Raw genomic sequence first — 21,558 nt, forward strand, 5'->3', positions numbered from 1 at the left:
CTTTTTCCTATGTATAATCTGTAATTGACTATTCTGCTATAGAACTGTTCTCAAATACATTCTTTTGGCCTCCCTCCCCCTCCTTTTTATTCCTGCATATGTTGTTTCAGAAATCAGAACTGATCACTCTCCATAATTTCTCAGGCTGAATATGAGTAGAAAGGTTGGGAGAAGGTTGGTCAGATAAGCCAGGTTAGGGCCAAGGCAGTGAGTTAAAGCCAGTCTTTCTGTATGTATCTATGCTCCTCTTTCTCTCCCTCTCCCCACTCTGGCCAGATAACACAAAACCAGAAACAAGGGCCTAAAACCAATCCAGAGCTGAGATCCAATCTCTAGTCTTCATCCTTTGTGCCTTGTGGTCAAGCCTCCCATCCCTCATATTTGGGCTGATCAGGTATTTTTTCTAGCCACGAGGAGGTAGCTATCGTTACCAACTTGAATATAGTCTTAGTCCCAGTTCATATGTGACCTTCATCTCTGGCCTGTGTCCCAAAGATACGTTCTTATTATGGGTTAAATTGTCCACTTGTCTCTTTCCTTCTCTTCCCTCTCCTCTTTCTTCCCTTCCTCCTTCCTTCCTTCCTTCCTTCCTTCCTTCCTTCCTTCCTTCCTTCCTTCCTATGGGTTAAAATGTCCACTTGTCTCTTTTCTTTTTTCTCTTTCCTTCCTCCCTCCTCTCCCTCCCTCCCTTCCTTCCTTCCATCCAAGTTTATTTATTTAACTGATCTCTACCCCCAGCATGGGGCTTGAACTCATGCCCCGAAATCAAGAGTCACATGCTCTTCTGACCAAGCCAACCAGGCACACTCCCACTTGTCTCTTTAAACTTTAAATGCTACATTTGTTTCAAGTCTGTTTTAGAATGCGTCATCTCTGTTTAGCATCTCTTCTCTAGCCCAGCTCTATATGATACTCCTTTGCATTTATAGGCTGTGCTGTGTAATCCCACATTTACTTATGTGTGCCCTCATGTTTTCCTTTCCATAGTCAGCTGCTAAAAGTTGTTTTCATATCTTCTACTTTTGTGCTCAGTATATTTACTTTGCAAGATGCTGAGCATAGAATTGAAATAACTGTTGATAAGTCAATTGAGCCAGAACATAATAATAGTAGTGAACACTTATATAATACTTACCATGTGCCAGGCACTTTTCTGAGTACATTACATGTGTCATCTCATTAAATCCACACAGACTCCATGAGGGAGAGACTATTATTATCCTCCATTTTATAGATGTGATAACTGGAGCATGGAGAGGTTAAGAAAGTTACCCAAAGTTACACAGCTATTAAGTGATGGAGCCAGATTGTAAATCCAGGCAGTCCGACTCCTGGGTCCATGCTCTTAACCCCTACACTATGGCTTAATTTAAGTCATTAAAGTAAATATATATTGAGCATTTATTATATGTGAGTCACTGTGCTTAGTGTTTTACATGTATTTTATTTCATTCTTCACAGAACAGTATGAGTTAGGAACTGTACTATCCCTATTTTACAGGTAAAACTGAGACACAGAGGTTAAGTAAATCGCTGAAGGCCATGCAACTAATAAACCCAAGGTGGTGCATTTGGGCTATGAACTCAAGTCTGTCTGAGCCAAAGCTCCAGCTCTTAACCACTGTGCTGTATTACCCCCTGGACCTTTGGTGCTATTAATTGGGTCAGATCCCACCTGCAGGTTGACCCCAGTACAAGGTATTGATACACTCTTTAGGTTTATGTATGTGTGCTGGGAAGTGCTTTGCTCATTCACCAATGTGTTCAGGGACCACATTTAGAGACAGTGCTTGTGTGATTTTCCTGGCTAAGCCTATCTTTTGAACCTCATCATTAGATACTACTTCCTTCGCTAATAGCCATTTTTCCAGTCTTGGGCCATTGCCCCCAGTTTAGGTCAATAGGAGCTATTCAGTTGCAGTTTCTTTTAATGCTGCTGCATTTGAGTAATTCATCTGCCAGTAATAAGGTAATTCCTGCCTGTTACACAGGCAGTTCTCTGTGGAGGCATGGATGTGAAATACAGGTAAAAAGCCAAAGCTGTTTCAGGAATGCTATTTCTAAGGGTGATGGTTTATCAACCTTTTCTATTTGTTCCCAGGGGTTTTCCTTCTGAAAAGGCAGAAGTTTTTGTAGCATCAGGAGAAACGTTCCATTAAGAGGAGGAAAATCATGAAGCTTATTTTGTCTTTATTTCCCTTTCTCTAGAGTCTGAATGGTGTTTGGCTGAACAGACAACGTCTAGAACCTTTAAATGTCTATTCTATCCATAAGGGAGACCACATCCAGCTTGGGGTACCTCTGGAAAATAAGGAGAATGCAGAGTATGAATATGAAGTTACTGAAGAAGAGTGGGACAGGATGTATCCTTGTCTTGCCCCAAAGAATGACCAGATGACGGGAAAAAATAAGGGATTGAGAACTAAAAGGAAATTTAGTTTGGATGAATTAGAGGGCCCTGGAGCTGAAGGCCCCTCAAATTTGAAATCCAAAATAAGTAAAGTATCTTGTGAATCTGGTCAACCAGTGAAGTCTCATGGGAAAGGTGAAGTGGCCAGTCAGCCCTCTGAATATTTGGATCCTAAGTTGACTTCTCTTGAGCCAAGTGAGAAGGCCACAGAGGTTCATGTTTACCCTGGCTCCACAAAAGTCATAGAGCTTCATCATAAGAAGCAGAAAGCCTCAAACCCTTCAGCATCGCACAGCAGCTTAGCACTGTTCAAGGTGACCATGTCCAGGATTCTGAAGCTGAAAACACAAATGCAGGAAAAACAGGTAGCTGTACTGAATGTGAAAAAACAGACCCAAAAAGGGAACTCAAAGAAAATCGTAAAAATGGAGCAGGAGCTGCAGGACTTACAGTCCCAGCTATGTGCAGAGCAGGCCCAGCAACAGGCCAGAGTGGAACAGCTAGAGAAGACTTTCCAGGAAGAGGAACAGCATCTCCAGGTACGACATAGGAGGAAGGGACACCAGTGCTCCTCAGGAGTGGGTAGGCCTTTGGTGGGCCTCTGGCCATAGCTCTCTGTTTCTGGGTCAAGGACCGCATGCTGAGTGCCAGGAACAGGAGGTAGAATGGGAGAAGAAGACTTAGATGGGAGAAGGGAGTTGAGTGCAGGGTTAAGGCTTCAGCACAATGACCAAGAGCCAGAGTTTGGGTGCTGTGTTGGCTGAAGGGGGCTGGGAGAGCCAGCCAGGATGCAACTGATCTCAGGATATAAAGCTGAGGCACCTGAGAACTGAGGCAGATTCAGAGGGGGGTTGGATGAAGGTCAGGATGCCACAGAGCCACAGTACACTCCAACTAAACCAGTGGTTGTCCCTATGAATTGTCTTTCTTTGGTGTGTCACAGCCAAACCAGTTAGCCTCAAGGCAGCTATGAGTCAGGTGGCTACTCTGCCCTTGTTGTACCTGGCAACTTACTAGCTCTGATGGTTAGTTAACTCTAGCTAACCTAGGAAGTGGGAGCCTAGAAAGGCAGAAAATGTTTTTGTTTCTATCCTGAGCAACTAGCATTGGAGGGGACAAGTATACTGTGACTCAGTTGTTGGGTTGAGTGGTAAGCCACTTTCCACAGTGCCTTTAGCGGGGAGGCAGAATGATTGTCTTAGCTGTGTCAAGGTAAGATCAAATGTGTCCCCATCCCTGAGTCATTTGCTTAGATGACAAGCTCTTGCACAAAGCCTCTAGGCTAGAGCTGATTTCTGGTCCTGCTGAAAATGTCAGTTCCAATCTGGCTAGAAGCATACATTTTACTCCCATCTCTTTGCTCAGGTAATATTGAATGTCAAGAATTCCCCATTGTTGACTTAGAAATAAAAAGGACCAATCAGGATTGAAGTGAATAAGCTTTTCTGTTTTGTTTACTTTGCTCAGGGCGAGGAACAACCAGTAGTGTTGACTAAATTTGGAACAATTTAAAAATTTCATTCTAATCTCTGCTTTCCACTTGAACTGGTAGCATTAGCAAAGGCCATGGATTAAATAGGTCTTTCTCAGGATATGCATTGCTTGTTTATGTGTACCTTTTTGCTTCCCTTACCCAGCCTGGACTAGTTCTTGAAGCTAATAGAGGGAGGCTTATCTCTACATATTTAGTGTATGACACCTTCACCAGAGCAGAAGCCTCTTTAAAGGCTAATGTGTTCAGGAACAAGAGTTATTATTACTTAATATTTGTGGCTGCTCTGGGTATGCTTCAGGATATAGTTATAAAATCTTTTTCTATATCAGAATGGTAGAGAAAGGCAAAAAGGACTGGCTTAGAGAATTTCTGTGGGTATTAGAGGGTCATATAGAAATGGCTCATGGTGAAATGTATCTAGTCCTTTGTTTATTAGCTGCATTTCCCTTTGCCACCAAGCCCTAGGGATTTAGTCTTCTCCTACTACTTCACACAGATTTTTTTTTAGCACCTATGGCAGTATACTTAGACATCAGGTGGTTATTAAGAGGCTTAATAAATGGTTCTTGCCATTAAGAAATATAATAATCAGAACAGTTTTAAGTTAATATATTTAAATTAGAGAACAATTTCTTTTTTTTAACTTTTTTTTTTTTTTTTTTAGCGTTTATTTATTTTTGAGACAGAGACAGAGCATGAACAGGGGAGGGGCAGAGAGAGAGGGAGACACAGAATCTGAAACAGGCTCCAGGCTCTGAGCAGTCAGCACAGAGCCCAACGCGGGGCTCGAACTCACGGACCATGAGATCATGACCTGAGCCGAAGTCAGACGCTTAACCGACCAAGCCACCCAGGCGCCCCTAGAGAACAATTTCCAGTTGGCATATCAAATGGGTAGGCAGTTCTTAACGAGGGAAAGGCTCAGAGGTTCTTGTAGAAGGTGCTGAATGTAGGGCAATGATGATGTGGAAGACATCCACATCACAGGGGGCTGACAGAGAAAACAGCATAAGCTCAGGCAAGGAGGAGAAGCAGTCTAGAAGAGATACTCACACTAAGAGACAGCGTGGCCAGAATTGAGCGAAGAAACATGGTGGAGCTTGTGAGTGTCAACCTGGGGGATTATATCCCGAGTTTAGATATTTGGTGGCTTAGAATCTCTCAGTTTACATCTTTCTGGGGGTCATGACATTAGCCAGTGAAGGACACTTGGAGTGTTACCCCAGGGTTTCTCTCCAGAACGACCTGAGTGGCAGCTTGAAGGTGACAGCCCTCAGGTGTGCAGTGTTTGAGCAGTTAACTCTGCTCAGATCCCTTCCTGCCAAGAGCCTGAAGTGAAACGGGAGGTTTTCCACCTGTTCCCTGCCCCCTATCGTTTCCAGATGCTCTCAGGAGCTCTGCTTGTTGCTAGATTTTCTCAGAGCTATTTTCTCAGAGCTCTGCTCTGCTCTGCTTGTTGCTAGATTTTGTTTCTTTTCCCCCCCCATCCCTGCAGGGAAATTTTCCATTTTGTTTTTGGCTTTGCAGGATTTGGAGAAGGAACAAGGAGAAGAGGACCTGAAGCAACAGCTGGCCCAGGCTCTACAGGAGGTAACTTACCTCTTGCCACTGTACTGAGATTATAGTGGGCTGGGGAGTGGGGGGCAGCCAGACCTCACATGGCCACTGGCTGCCTCTTCTGCTTAGCACACACCTCTGTGGCATCTCCAGTCTGCAGACAACAGCTGCTCATACCATCAGGTCGGAGATTTGGCCTCACAGACATGCCAGACCTCAGCATGAAAACGTACATCTTCATCTGAGCAGAAGTTGCTCTAGTGAAGATGGAACTGAGCCTGTAGCAATTAGGAGGCTCTCTGGGGAAGTGTCTGCACTTCCAGAAAGGTGAGGGCAGCAGAGGGGAATTTCAAGCTATGACTTGGCCACCAGAGCCTGCAAGGGCCTTTATTACCTCACTGTTCCTGAGCTGAAGCCATCCAGAAACCATTCAAGAATGTTCCAATTAAGCGTTTTAGGTCAGGTTGAGAATGTAGTTTAACAGTCAGCAGAACATACCGATTTACTGAAAGGGCAAGGCTCACAGGAATAAAATTCCCCTAAAAGGTGGCCTGTAATTTATTTCATGTAACTTGACTATCATCTGATTATTTTTTTACAAGCTCTTTTGCATCTTTTAAACCCACTTTATCTTCTAAACTTTATGTGTTTATGATTAGTAGTTTAATGCAAGTTTTGTCAGGAGGTTAGTGAGATGGTTCAAATCTCCTTGATCAGTTGCATTAGAATTTGTTTAGGTGAATTTATCCTTATGGTCTTTTATTGCATATCTACTTCACAACCTTCATAGAGTGCCAACAGCCCTGTATTATTGTAATCTTTGTGGGGATGTCTGCCTTGATTTCCTTGAGGGGTGCACAAATAGTCTTGAAAAGAATTAGATGAAAATTTATTCAGTCTTTTTGAATTTTATTTTCTAAGCTTGTTTATTTTCTAGGGTGGGAAGGTAGGTATATTTCTCATTTAGAGCTTTATTAAATTGTATTGAAATACCGTTTTGAAATTGGCTGGAAAAGAGTAAGGTTCTGCTGCTTGGAAATCGCCAAGTGATCATTGAGTACCTTGTACCCACGACTCCTCACCCTTTCCCCAGAGACAGGAAAATATTTAGCATGAGGTGCTTGGCCAGTCTCCATTCATTAGCCTAAAATGGGAAACTTTTAGGTCATGGTTTTTAACAACATGCCTGGGGGACATACCACTTTCTCAACTGAAACAATGGTTGTTTCTTGGTCCACCTTGTTGGTCCCTCTGTGACAATTCTTTTTTACTTACTAGGCAATTTTTAAAACTTCTGAATGCTTTCATATCTGTTATTTTCTTATCAACACTGATGTAGGAGGGGGCACCTGTTTTCCCATTTTATAGATGAGAAAGTTAGGCACATACATCTAATCAGTGGTCAAGATGAATACCCAGGCCATCTGATATAACTTTTTTTGGGAGACCACAAATTTTAAAATTTGTTAATTGAGTAATATCTTTTCAGAAATACTTACCTTTATCCCACCTTCTTTAAAAAAGGATTGGAGGTGAGATTTAAAGTGTAAGCTATACTTAAGCGTGAGGGTGCTCAGAAATTCTCATAGATGTGGAATCTCTTGACATGCATTGTAGGCAGTAAGTCATAATAAATGAACTGTCAGCTTTCAGAAGACACAGGCAGGGTTCAGGCAGTACTGCCTCACAAGTATGTAGTATGTGATTTGTAGAATAAATAGGTTAAAGGTCTTTTTTATTTCAATGAAAATGATCTAGAAATCCCATTTCTCCCTGATTATTAAAAGCCACTCCCATTGCAGGGTAGCCTCAGATTTACTTACTTGTTCTTGAGTTCCTGAGTTCCTAGAATCACTTGGGTGGCTTTAAAAAAAAAAAAAATGCACATTCCTGAGCCCCCAGCCAAACCTACAGAATCTGGAAGGCAGTGTAAAGTTCCTTAGTTGATTTGGATGGCCATTGAGGTTGGGTTATTTTCAGAGGGGTTAATGGATTTGATGACCTTCCTCCCTACCTCCCCCACTTCCCTAAAAAAAAAGCAGCAGGTAAGTGGGATGTCCTGAAGGAACAAAGGCTATCTTGAAATTGCCAATCCCTTGATCCCTTGAACCAAAGCTACTGATGGAAGGAGCAGGCTCATGTATGGAGAAAAGGAAATATGCAGTGTAGCCCATTTTGAATACATATCTGCTATGTTTCTGCAGCATCGGGCTCTAATGGAAGAGCTAAACCGCAGCAAGAAGGACTTTGAAGCAATTATTCAAGCCAAGAACAAAGAATTGGAACAGACCAAGGTACTAGAAAGAAGATAAAGGTTTAGAATTTGGTCAATACATGCAACTCAGCATTTCCAACGATGCAAGGGTTGCTGTGGTGAATAAAGAGAGAGATTATGGCTGTTCCCTGCCTTAGGGGAAATAATCTGTAAAATGATTCAGGCCTATGGAAGGGTCTGCCTCTAAGACAATATTTTTTTCCTTCCCTCATTAAGAAGTGAAATGCTGGGAATGAGACTCACGTCCTGCAGTCTAGTCCATTGGCTGTGGTAGATGCTCCTTCAGAGTGGTCCACTGACACAAGCTAAGGGGTAGTGTAGTCAAAACACCGTTCATCCTGATGCATTTGGGTAATTATTTCTCACATCAAATCAGTGGAATGCTTAAATTAGGGGTTATAAACTCAGGTGCCCCCCAGGGTTAGAGTGGTAATAGAAGTGAGTGAAGTGGCCTGGATACAAGATCACAGTAGGAAGGGGTGCCTGGGTGGCTCAGTCGGTTGAGCATCTGACTTTGGCTCAGGTCATGATCTCGCGGTCTGTGAGTTCGAGCCCTGTGTTGGGTCTGTGCTGGCAGCTCAGAGCCTGGAGCCTGCTTTGGATTCTGTGTCTCCCTCTCTTTCTGCCCCTTCCCCGCTCATGCTCTGTCTCTCTGTCTCTCTCTGTGTCAAAAATAAACATTAAAAAAATTTTTTTAATTAAAAAAAAAAAAAAGATCACAGTAGGCAGCTGCAGGGACAGAGACACACCAGAAAGGGCACTTGCCACCCCTCCCCAACCCCACCCCGAAGAGACAGCCCTTCTTTGCTGAGCCACTTGTTGCTGCCCAGAAATGCAAGCTCAGTGTTGTCAGATCCTTTGACTTTTCAACAGAAGATAGAAATCCAAATGTTTGTGTGAACTATCCCAATTTTCAAATATTAGCAACAAGTTCAGTTTTATTCTATTTTGTTTTTTAATACCTGAGGACCAAACTAAACAAATCTGCCAGGTAGATCCAGTCCACAGGCCACCAGTTGGAACCTCTGGCCTGAAATTGATGTCCAAGACTGTCTGTATCTCTCAGCCCACCCTTCCCCACAGACAGACCTGCAGCAGAATACAGAAAGGAGAAGACTCAGTTTTCATTTGGTTTGCTATCCTTATCCTTGGTTTAAATCATATAGTACCTTTCTTAACTTCCAAAAAGCCACCATATCTTTTTAAACCTAGCAATTTGTAGGTTTTCAGGGAACTGGACTTTAATGAAAATGGGTACATACATACTCTCTTCACTGCCCTAAGCAGTGTTATAGTCTTTGCTTTGATTAGAAGGGACAATAAAAGATGAAAAATTAGCCACTCAAATATGCCCTAGATAGCTTTTCTTTCCCCTCAGGGGCTCCTGGCACTTTCAGTTTTAGGGATGAGAGCTAATTTAAACAAATGTCTTCAAGAGAGCACACCTAGGGTCCTCCCCAAAATGTATGTCTATAAGTGGTCTGACCTCTTGGGGAAAGCACAGGGAAATTGGACTGCAGACCTCTGCAGGAGTAGGAGGTGGCAAGCATCATAGAGTTTGGATCCTGAAGGTACTTGAGGAGGCCATCTCTCAGCCTCCCGTCTCCAGGGAGTATAAGTATTATCCTTATTTTATAGAAGAGGCAGCTGCAAGGAACACAGGGGACCTTATAAACTAATTCAGGCTTCCTGCCCCTATGGATTGTTTTCTTTCATGTCTAGTGAGTCCTTGGTTGTTTGGGATGATTTTATATCACCTCTAAACTGCTGTTAGTTATAGGATACTTAATGCCTCATTCTGGTTTTGGGTGGCTGCTGGGGTTAGTACGCTGCCTTCAGTTTTTCTCATTTGGTGAGCTCTGGGAAAGGAGACAGAAGCTACGGAGCAAATACAGAAAAAGTGGAGAGAGGAAAGAAAGGAAGACCATGCCCTATATTAGAAAGCCGTTCTGAGGAACGGTCACCCTTAGAGAAAGGGTTTTTATTCTCAAGACACTGTGCCAGGTTGAATTTTTAATTTAGAATCTTGAATCCTATTTCAGACAATTAACCCTGTTCCCTGTCCTGTTTTGCATTCTTGTTGGGTCATCCACATGACAGGTGGGGTTATGTGTCTTTGCAGGAGGAGAAGGAGAAGGTGCAAGCACAGAAGGAGGAAGTTCTTAGCCACGTGAATGATGTGCTGGAAAATGAGCTCCAATGTATTATTTGCTCAGAATACTTCATTGAGGTAATTATCAGCAGTGGCTTATGTCTTCTTGATCTCTCAACCCTCAATGGAGCCTTGGCTACGCCAGTTCTGTTATAGGGAAACATTCTGAAGAGATTTTTATTCTAGGAACCTGTTGTAGTTATTTGACTTCAAAGTGACCTCTAGAGATGGCCATGTCTCATTTGTTTTTGTAGTCATCTTTACCTTCACTGATCCTTTTTCTTATTTCATGTGGTGTTGAGTGTTTATTTGGTACAATCACTATTTTTAGCTGCAGTGAAGCCTTTATTTCTTCGCTGTTCAGAGAAAATAGGGCCACATGGCATTAGATTTTTGAAGTATCGGTAAAGCTGCTCACTAAAGCTTCTCTTTCTTTACTCTGAATGGACGCAGTTCTGAGAGTGGGCGTATAGTGCAGCCTTTAACAGGGTGGTAAATGTCACTGATGTGTGGTCACTTGGGGAATTCAGCAGCCAAGTGGAACATATTTCAGGGACTCTGAGGCTCCCTATGAAAATGAAACATCTCCTAGGTTACCATTTGTTATCCTGTCATATTTTTGCATAGACCTTATTTTTCACAAATTCTACCATTTGTGGCTAGTTCATCTTACACTGATCTTAAACTCAAGTTTTGTTAAATGACTGTGCTTTTCGGGTTTCGTTAAAAAGGAAAATGCATGCACACACTCGTTCCTTCTTTCTGGTAGTCTTTTGGGAGGTTGAGTCTATTAGCCTCCTGAGAAATCCCTCTCAAGCAGATCTGTTTCTTTTGCTCTGGATCCAATTTGACTTCAGGTCATAATTTCCCTCCATAGTTTCTAGTCATTTGATTCCCTAGTTTGGAGAAACTCCGTGTTGCTTTGACAGGATTCTGCTAGAGGAAAGCAAGGAAAGGGGGGTTGGGATTGGAGATGAGTTAGCCAACCTAGGGCATCTGCACAGACATCTAAGAGACAACCTGACCTGTGCTTTGTTTACAGCACACTGCCTGACTTTTTCTACGGTCACCTCTTAAAGTCAGCATTGGAAAGAGGTTTTACTTTAATCAGACAGGTTTTTAGTCCTATTTGTGAGGCTTTATCTCATACAGTTAACAAAATATCTCCTAGTTGGCTTTCTGTGCTCAACTTGGCATTTGAAAACTGCATAATTTCTGTTATTTTCCGCTGCCATCCTAAAAGCAGGAATGAAGACTTTTGAGCCTCAGAAAAACTTGTATCTTAGGAGATGTACCTAAACAAGACTATTGAAGAGGATGGTTTATATTTTTAGAAGTGAAAAGGACCCTAGAAGAAATCTGACCATTGGAATTACTCCTTCTGCTTTCCCTCTTCTGACAGGTTTATTTACTTAAGAGTTCAGTCACTGTCAGTGAACCCATTACATTTTTTCTATTATCTTGGTTCCTTTCTCCCCAGACTTTTTAGTCATTTTTTACATATATTTTACTTTTTTAAGTTTCTTTTGAGTAGAGATATGCCTCCTACCATTCTATGTACTGAGTATTTAGAATGTGCTTCCTTTCGTATATTAAAATTGAAGTTCTGATTCACCATCAGCAGGATATATATTTATTTTCCATGAGGGAATTAGTGGTGTATTTGTACATTCACTCGCTTCCTAGTCCTACTTGTGTCCAGTGGCATTTGTTTGCAGGGTAGCTAATCTGCGTTGACAGTGTCATCTGAATTGGTGGAACGAGATAGACAAATCAGCCTGTGTCTACGAACTTACCTTTGAGAAAGAAAATGAATCATCTAACTTAAACCTTAAAATTTCTCATCCCCAGGAATGACTCTGATACCCTCCATAAGCCCTGTAGATGGGATTATTGTTAAATTTCCATTTGGCCTTGGGAATGAACTCCTGTCTTAGCATTGAGATCACAACTGCCCTGGGAAAGTAAGCATGACGGTTCTGTTATGTGTGTTCACATTCCCATTGTAGGCTGTCACCTTGAACTGTGCCCACAGTTTCTGCTCCTACTGTATCAGTGAATGGATGAAGCGAAAGGTAGAATGTCCCATTTGTCGGAAGGACATCAAATCCCAAACCCACTCCCTGGTTCTGGACAATTGCATTAATAAGATGGTAGATAATCTGAGCTCAGAAGTGAAAGAACGACGAATTGTCCTCATTAGGGAACGAAAAGGTGAGTCAGTGTGAACAAGAAGGTGAGTCCCCTCAACAAAAGACTTACAAACTTAAGCAGATTTTTTTGGCTGGGGAAGAGAGTCAGATAAATGATTCTTAGGCCAAAGAAGAGGAGGGAGAAATGGGAAAAAATAAAGAGAGTTAAAGGTAATGAGTATGTGATTAAGAGTTGAGGGAGAATGGGTGCATGTATTTGAGCAGTGGGGAAGGGGGAGGCTTAAGTATATGGATGTGCGTAGAAAACACAAGGTCAGATGGTTTGTTGTGCTGATAACTAGATGGTGCTGTTGTTCAAGACAGTTCAATTGCTGTCCAAGTGTTGGAAAAACCTTGGGTTGGGTACACTATCAGTTATAAATAGGAGGTAAACAGAGATTCACAAATTGGAGAATGCTTGAAGAAAACACATACAGGTTTTATAATAAGTCACAGCTTAATTACACAAAGTGGACATAATGTTAAACTAGAGAGATAAATTTAATCTTTGGGGATCCTAATATGTTTACCAACTAGTCTCCTAGTTGGAAAGAATTGGGATAAAGAGATTGGGGAAGTGGGGGTGGGTGAGTTCCCCTAATGAACCATTCTTCCTTGGTGAATATCTGTTCATTCAAACGAGTGATCTCCTCATGCTTGGAGCTTGCTGTGTTGAGGGTTATAGAGCCTCTCCGCTTGAGACTCGAATATCCTTGTGGCAAAAGATGTGTCCTGAGGCCGGGCACAAGGAAACCAATGGATAGGAGGAAGGACTGGTTGGTTATTGGCCAGGGACGACAGTGCATAGAAGCAGGGTGGATCTGGTTATCATGTTCAGTACCTCTAAGAATCCAGCACAGCACTACCTTCTGGGAAGTCACCAGAGCCAAAGTGCCATGAAGTCAGTTGGCTGCACAAAAAGGCTGAGCAGAGAAGACAACCAAGAAGCTCACTGCCTTTACACGTGCTTCCCACCACCTGGCCATTGATAACCCATATTCATATGTGTCTTTGGATAAACCTTTCTCTAAGTCCAGAGGAACAGAAGGCCTAACAGCTACGCTGCTAAGAGTAGGATCTTCTGTCCACTGCTTTCTTTTCTTCTAGCCCTTCAACAGATGTCAGCCACCTTGAGTAGGGCCAGGAATCTGATGCTGATGTGCAAGCAGCTGTGGTGTGAAACTGGACCTCAGCTGGTCAGCCAGAGTGGAGGCAGCAAGCCTGTTGCAGAGCCAGGCAAAGCGGGTGCTGAGCAGGAAGTATGCTTGAGCCTGTTCTGCCGAAGGAAGGCTTTGTGACCTGTGGGAGAGTGGGACAGCCCTCAGGTGGTTCTTTGGAACCAGGATGTTTTCCACTGTTCTGACAGCTGTGTGCTAATAGATTTTGTGGCCAGTCTGAGCTCTCATAGATCTTTTACCTCCCAGGAGCCACTTGATTCTGGCAGAGTCCTGTTGTTCTTCTCCTCACTTTTTACTTCATCAACTTTTACAGGAACCAAGATAAAGAGATACATAAGGCATCGTCTCAGTTCTCACAGCACTCAGTCTATGGAGGAGGTAGAAAGGCAGGTCGGTAGTGTGACAATTTCCCCACGAGGGTGCTAGGACACTGCAGAGGTGCAGACAGTTTGGTCTGGGCAGGTAGAGGTACAGTAGACAGCCGCATGGAAGTAGTGTCACTTGAACTGAGTCTTAGAGGTTCCCAGGGCTGTAGCTTTCCAAACAGAGGCTTCAGCACAAAGCACAGGCATGAGAAGCAGTGACATGTTCATAGCAGTGCCCCCCTGGTGGCCCATACATGACAGAATAGCTACATGGTGCTGGAGCAGCATGAGGACAGCCAAGACCTAGGAAGTGTCTGCCGAGGCGTTGTAGATGCCTTCAGTTTTCTTTTTTCTTCCCTTTCTGAGAGGAGCAGTGACCTGGGACCCAGATTTAACCAAGGTCAGCCTTTGGCTTGGGTCTGTGTCAGGGTGGGGACACCCATGTACTTTCTTCCCCCAAACCAGTGATTGGGTTTCTTCTCACAAGTGCAAGCACAGTAGATGTCTTCATGTAGTACTAGAAAGGGAAAGAAGAGCCCTATGTCCTAAGCTCACCTCTGGCTCCCCTCACACAGAGTTAATTCTGCACATTAAGTTATATCACACCCTCCTTTTCCCTCCAAAGGCTAAAGAGGGTGCCTGTCTGCCTTTTTGGTAAACCTAGGAGCCTACACAGTAAACTGAAGCAGCCTCCCTGTTGCACTCGATGGCACTAGGCTCCGTTTCCACAGGGAGTGCAGCTTTGAGGTTTTCTCCAGAGACCGACAGAAGGCTCTGAGTCCCGATTTAGGGAAATATGTGCCAGAGCCATCAGTGGCTTCACTGGTCTGCAGTGTAGGGGTTAGAGGAAATTCTTAGTTCAAATACCAACCTTCCTTACCAACTGAAAACTGCTTTAATCTCCAGTGCATGGGAATTTTGAAAAGGACCAAACTAAGGATCTGGGAACCAGGATTGGCAAGCCTATAATTGTCAGAGTTCTGACACTGTGGTAGGGCTATTTTTCTCCTGGACAAGGGTTGCTCTTATCACAAATTCAGGGAGGGAAACCTGTCTGTCTTGCGGCAGCGTAGTATGCTGATTCCACCAAGGCAGCCCCACTCCAGGCCTCCCTGGCTGCTTGTTGTCTTCTAGTTCCATATCCCCATGGGAGAAGTGATGCCTCATGACTGATGAGCCATTGATCCTTGTAAACTCTGTGAGGCCAGATTATACAGAGGACATGAGGAGAGTATTAGGATACTTGATCCTCTGTTAGAGAAAGGATGCTCTGAAGCTGGGGCAGATAACAAACATCTAGTAAGTGCTTGTCACGTGAGTAATTGTGGCTCTCTGGGATATTGACATGAGATTTTCTGAAAGGAAGACATTTTTTTGACATTCCCTATGGAGGATCTCCCTCTGGAGCTGGTGAGGAGCTAGAGCAGAGTCTTCTGTCGGCTCCTCCCCTTCCTCCATTTGTTCTGTTCTCGTTAAATGTTGGTTGACAGAGTGTTAACATTCTCACTTTTAGCTTTCCCTTGCAGTTTCTTTGGGTTGTGCTCAGAAAAGAAGAAACCAAATTATCTAGAAATAAAATCTTGTTGGTCCTTTAAAATAGTGATTTTCAGTCTAGGGGCTTTTTCAGACTACAATTCCCTGACTCCCTTGATGCTGTTGTATTGAACCAAGGCTACTGGTGGGAGTGCGCCATGGCCTTCAGGTATGTTGAGGTGGGGAGAAAGGTGTATAGGCCACAGCTTTCCTGAATCTGTGAGACAGAGGCCCCTCCAGAGGTTAAGGGTCTCTAGGAAGATAGACTCAGGTCATACCACTTGGCCTGTGGCTCTTGCCAATTTCCCGTAGGCTATGAGGAGGGTGATCCAGACCCAGGACAGGAGAAACTGGCAGCTGCTTAAGACAGTATCTGCCTGCCCATTTGGAACGCTTTCCTTGATATTGCCCATCACCCGTTGCTGAAAAGCCTTATACAGGAGTATGTGGGAATGGCAGTAACAGTGTCTGGCAAGTTGACCTCATCCAGAGAGAATACTTGTTAGCAAGTACTTTTAATCCACCCAGTCCTGCCACTAGAGACTCGTGTGCATGTAGTCAGCATGCCTGGCTGGCTTTACAACAGTTTGTCTAGGGGAAACGGCTCTCAACAAGGTTGGCATGGGGTGGGGTGTCCACATGCATGCACTCAAATAGTGTGTAACACTGAACTCTTAAAATTTTTGACTTTTAAAAATTCTCCCTTTGCAAAATTGTCATGGGATACAAAATCAGAATTATTACTAGAAGCTTTTTTCTTATTTCTCCATCACCACCCCCCGTTTTTGCCCCTTATTTTTCTTTCCTTCCCTTCTTTTGTCTGTTGTCTTTCCTCTCCTTGTCCTTTGATGGGTGTCTCCCCCATCACCCTTATTGGCATCTCTGAATGCGTAGTTGGAAACAACAAGGGCAGCACAGGAACTGTCCGCCCAGTTGGGGAAGGGAATGTGATCTTAGTAGAAGTCAGCTATGGGATTCATTGGAATATGTGGAATAGCAGCCCATGAAGTCCTAGAACCTCAGATTTTTTGCTGACTATATGGTCCTTTAGACTTCTGAGTGTCCTTCCCTCTAGAGGTCAAAAGCCTGTTGCTGACGTTAGTGCTCTGTCATGGAGTGTCTTCTCCCCTTCACCAAAAGCACCTTACTGTAGGAACCTTGGGAAAGTTTAGGAGAGTGGCCTTCCCGGAAGCAATTAAAAATCCTTCACTGTACCCCAAATGTATAGACGACTGGTTTGAGGGAACCATACCATACCAGAGCAAAGAGACCTTGACTACCTGCCCACTGAGTTAGGAACTCTGGTGAGCCCCTGACATGCTTACTGGCCAGCGCTTGTCCACCTGGGGAAAAGGGTCTGGAGGAAGAACATGAGCACACGCTATAGCATCAAAAGAAGTAAGTATTGAGCAGCTCTGGCCATCTCTAGGGGTGTAGCAGGAGGTACTTTAGATCATTCATTGCTGTTTTCCTCAACAGAAGTTTCTCCTGGGCTTTTGTGTCTTCTTAATGATAAAATAGAGTTATTTTGGTTTTCTGAAAAAATGGATCTTCCCTCCCCGTGAACATGTAACTTAATGATTTGCTTTATATAGAAATACTTTCAGGGACTTCTTATTATAGACCACCTGTGTAAATACAGAGTAGTGTCATTAACCAAAACAGATTTTCCTTTAGCGTTTCTTGGTTCCTACACTTAACTCTAGATGAACACAGAGCGTGTTGGTTGGTTGGTTGGTTGGTTGGTTTTTAAGTAGGCTTCACACCCAGCGCAGAGCCCAACATGAGGCTTGAACTCATGACCTGAGATCAAGACCTGAGATCAAGACCTGAGCTGAGACCAAGAGTCAGTCAGCCCCAGCTGACTGAGCTACCCAGGAGCCCCAAACACAGAACATGTTTAGATTTCAGTGAACTGATCTTGGAGAGTGACTGGGGTCACTGAATATGCCTCTTCCTCCCGCTCCCATAGAATATCATAGAATCAGGTATATCACCATTGAAGCTTCTCTGCACTAGCTGGATATATATGTTGCCCAACTGCCTACTACTGCATTCTTAAGAAATCTGATAAGACCAGGGACACCTGGGTGACTCAGCTGGCTAAGCGTCCAACTTCGACTCAGGTTATGATCTCATGATTCTTGAGTTTGAGCCCTGCACCAGACTGTCTGCTGTCAGCACAGAGCCTGCTTCCAATCCTCTGTCCCCATCTCTCACACTGCCCCTTCCTCACTCTCTCTCTCAAAAATAATAAACATTAAAAAAAAGAAAAAAATCTGATAAGACCTGTCATGTCCTATTCCTGGCTAGGGCTTCTGCTTTAACTGCTTTCTGCTTTCCTACTCTGGAGAGTTTGGACCTCTTTTACCTTTGTCTCATGAAACCTGAACCAGAACCAACCCCCAAAAAACATCTCTTCCTTGCTTCCTTTCTTCTCGGCCCTTCCTTCTTAGTTTCTACTAAGTGCTAGGTGCTGAGGCTAAAAGTGAGCAGGCATAAGGATGAAAAATTGCCCTTTGGATGCAGCAGGAATGTAGGACATTGATGACTTTATTTAGTACAAGTTTGAGGAATGGTGGGGTCAGAGCTAGTTTTCAGTGAATTGGAGAATGAATGTGAGATTAAGGAGTAGAGAAAACAGAAAAGTAAGATAGACCAGGTCTTCTAAGAAATTTGGCTACGACTAAGACCATAGGGACAGCATGAAGAGAAGGCTGTAGTTGGAGGAGGAAGGTTTTGTTTTGTTTTGTTTTGTTTTGTTTTGTTTTGTTTTGTTTTAAAGAAATGAGAGCTCTGTGTGGTGTTCAGTTGCTGAGCCTGTGAAGGAGATGCTGGGAACCTGGGATGGTGGGTAGGGCCAGATTCTTTGGAAGGCAGGGTAGGGAATGCAGAGCACAGATGGGGGGATTAGTCTTTAAAAGTGGGAGGGTGCCTGGGTGGCTCGGTCTGTTAAGCTTCCAACTTTGGCTCAGGTCATGATCTCACGGTTCATGGGTTTGAGCCCCATGTTGGTCTCTGTGCTGACAGCTTGAAGCCTGGAGCCTGCTTCGGATTCTGTGTCCGTCTCTCGGCCCCCACCCCCTGCTTGCGCTCTTTCTCTCTCAAAAATAAATAAAACATTAAAAAAAGTTTTTTTTAAGTGAAAGGGTGCATCCTGTCTTCTAGAGAGAAGGGCTTCATGTGGGAGGGTGGGCAAGGAAATTTGCTTGAGAGAATTTCTTTTTTGTGGCTTCTGTATTTTTCTGTGAGCTACTAGGTGAGGCCATTAGCTGCATGCAAGAGAGTCTTGCTTGGCTCTCTCAGCTCTCTAAGGCTGCCCACAAGTGGAGAAAAGGAACTTTTACAATCCTTTCAGTCCTCCTACCAAGTCTTTAGGACCTCAGACTCAGGGAAGGGGACAGTCTCCTTGGTGGCTTTGTTGTGTCCTTAGGCCAGGATCCCTGCTTCCCCGAATTGAGGAAGCAGAAACAGTAAATAGCAGTAAATTGTCCCTCCCACCCCCACTGTCCCCACCTCTCCCTGCCTAGTGCTGTGTATATAATTCCTTCATTCTCCAACACATGTTCATTGAGGGCCAGCTTTGTGCCAAGCTGCTCTAGGTTCCAGAAATAGAGAAGTGAAAATCTAATAAGTGTGATGTGATTAGTGCTATGGAGAAAAACAAAGCAAGGGATCAGGGAGTGATGGGAAGAGCATTGCCATTTTTGATAAGGTAGCCTAGGAAGGCATCACCAATAAGGCAGTACTAGAGTAAAGCCCTGAAGGCAGCAGCCGTGTTGCCACATGGGGAAGAGTGGCATGTGGGGAGTGCACTTGGGGAGGTGGAGGGGCAGCGAAGCTGTCGGTGTGGCTGGAATGGAGCGTGTGATGGGGGAGGACTAGGAGGTGGAGCAGCACAGATTTTGTAGGACCTCAGGGGCCTTTGGAAGGAATGGGACTTGAACTCTTACTCTTGGGACGAATGAGGATCAGGCTCTGAACAGAGTGATGTACTCTGAGGTCTGTTTTCTTGGTTCACTGTGTGGGGAAGAGGTGGAGCATGGCAGCAGGGAGACCAGGCCAGGGAAATGCAGGCTCCTCCTTTAATTCTCTTTTCTTTCTCTTCAAAGCAAAGAGACTGTCCTGAAGACCATGCTCCAGAGGCATTTGAAGGACTGCCAGGCAGTGGGAGCTTGGAGCTTGGGATGGTCTAGAGGATTCTCTGTGGACAGGTCTTGGGCCGCTCTGAGATAGAGCATGGGATGGAGCCACGTGGGACAGAGACTGAGTTAGGAAGTCCTCCTGAGCCTCCATGTCGGCCAGCCTTGCGGCCACCATTGTCTGAAGAGCCACTGGTCCTCACCGCACTGACTGCTTCAGGGTACTCAATAGACTCGGCTTCACTGCGCGTTGAATGGGTTATGTATTTCTGTTCTGCTTTTTAAATTTATTGTTGTTGTTACTGTTTTGGTACCTCAGAAGCACCTCTGTCGACATTTGTTTTGGACAGGTTGGGTGTACCCTTACGGCTGCCCCTAAAAGCTAAGACAGCTTCTCTTGGAGAAGATGGCATACCTCTTTGTGAAAACAAGATGTCATTTCCTGGAAATAAAATGTAAAGCCTATCAGTTGTGCAGCTGGGCTTTGGTGTATTTATCTTCTTCCCTTCCAGCTCCCACACAGTCTCACAAGTAAACACTGGCAGCTCATAAATTGCAACCAAGAAAGTGACTGTATCAGATGATAGACTCAAGTGAATGTCAGCATAAGAAGCCAAGCCCAAGATCATGACCATCGCAGACGGGCTCTGTTAAGGCCCTGACTGTTGTTTTTCCTTTTCATTCCAGAGGTGGGTCACTGTTTACCTGGTTTTGAGACAGGGTTGGTTTCCTCTTTCAGCTGAGGTTTAGAAGTGGTTTCCAAACTATTTTATTTATTAATTATTATTATTATATATATTTTTTAAGTAAACCCCACACCCAACATGGGGCTCAAACTTATGACCCTGAGTTCAAGAATGACATGTTCCACCAACTGAGCCAGCCAGGCACTTCCCAAATCTGTTTTACCCGGTGTCAGAAAACAAGGGCAATGGTTTTATGAGAACGTGGTATTATTTTATTTATTTATTTATTTATTTATTTATTTATTATTAAAAATCATTTATCTTTTACTGCTTCTCCTTTTTAAACAGAAAGAAAACTAGTTTGATGTTTGGGAGATAGAAGCTTAGGAAAACCTGTGGTCTCCTTGGTTACCAGTGAGGAGAATGAGGGAAGATGCAGGAAGCTGAAGAGTAGTCATTTGAAACGAGGAGCTCTCTAGTAAGATTATGAAACTGCGCATTATGTCGTTCAGCAATTTGCTTCCAGATGGAAAGGTATTTTCCTCTCCCTTTTTACTGTCTACCTGGAGAATCATACTTTGTATGCTTTATTTATACGCCTGTGTTTTCATTAAGGATTGGTAACTGTTGCCTCACCACCTTTCTAGGGATGGTGGATTTGCAACACTGACTTTCCCGTGTACATGTGTTCTGTTTATATGATGGCGTGAGCATGTATAAATTTTTGTATATTTGGTTTTTTAAGCTCACACATTCAGTTTTAGAAGAGTGCAGATATACATTTTTTGAATAGGTAATATGGTCACATACCTTAAAATCAGAAGGCACAGAAGGACCTAAAGTGAGAAGCCTGTCACCCTTGCCCCCCAGTGACCACTTCCCGGCACTGAGGTGATGGGTGTTACTAGTTCTTAGGTACCTTTCGAGACATCTCTGACTGTACAAGCAAACATACACATAGTCTTTTCCCTTCTTTCACGTGAATTAAGAGAGACTCTACACTCTGTATACCTTGCTTCTTTCAGATATATCTTTGTGATGGTTCCATATCAGAACATGAGGAACTTGCTGTTTCTTAGTTATATCTTCCCATTATTGCATTGTGTGTTTGTACCATAGTTTGTTTTTCCAGTCTGTTTTTGGTCTAGGTTGCTTTAAACCTTTTACTTCCTTTTTTTTTTCATACAGCTCTTAAAATCCTATTAAATAAATCTCGGACTCTATACTTTAAAACAACAAAGCAAAAATAACAAAAAATTCCATAGAACCCATAAGATGTTATGCAAGGAAGGAAAAAAGGAAAGTTTGGAAATCCACGTACTGGGAGTTCTCTTTTAAAATCAAAGCGGTTAGGGGCCTCTGGGTGGCTCAGTCGGTTCAGGATCTGACTTCAGCTCAAGTCATGATCCCCCAGTTAGCAAGTTCAAGCCCCACATCAGGCTCTCCACTCTCAGTGCAGAGCCCGCTTCAGATCCTCTGTCTCCCTCTCTGTCCCTCCCCTGCTTGTGCTCAATCTCTCTCTGTCAAAAATAAACATTTTTTTTAATTTTAAAAATTTAAAAATCAAGGAAGG

At 43.6% G+C, this 21,558-nt stretch overlaps 1 protein-coding gene across 3 annotated transcripts in view; it reads left to right on the top strand.

The window, feature by feature from the left end:
• Positions 1 to 19,988, top strand: part of RNF8 (ring finger protein 8) — a 33,302-nt gene extending 13,314 nt beyond the window's left edge. For 2 of the 3 annotated variants that reach the window (XM_060615375.2, XM_060615374.2), the window contains 6 exons: positions 2,209 to 2,949; positions 5,433 to 5,495; positions 7,667 to 7,756; positions 9,860 to 9,967; positions 11,899 to 12,103; positions 19,270 to 19,988. In XM_060615375.2, the coding sequence (XP_060471358.1) occupies positions 2,209 to 2,949; positions 5,433 to 5,495; positions 7,667 to 7,756; positions 9,860 to 9,967; positions 11,899 to 12,103; positions 19,270 to 19,286 (1,224 nt within the window). In that variant the 3' untranslated portion in view covers positions 19,287 to 19,988. The remainder of the gene's footprint in view (positions 1 to 2,208; positions 2,950 to 5,432; positions 5,496 to 7,666; positions 7,757 to 9,859; positions 9,968 to 11,898; positions 12,104 to 19,269) is intronic. The other variant, XM_060615376.3, reaches the window with a different exon arrangement.
• Positions 19,989 to 21,558: the final 1,570 nt, after the last annotated feature.

Source organism: Panthera onca, chromosome B2 (genome assembly GCF_046562875.1).
Source record: "Panthera onca isolate mPanOnc1 chromosome B2, mPanOnc1 haplotype 2, whole genome shotgun sequence".
Taxonomy (NCBI): Eukaryota; Metazoa; Chordata; class Mammalia; order Carnivora; family Felidae; genus Panthera; species Panthera onca.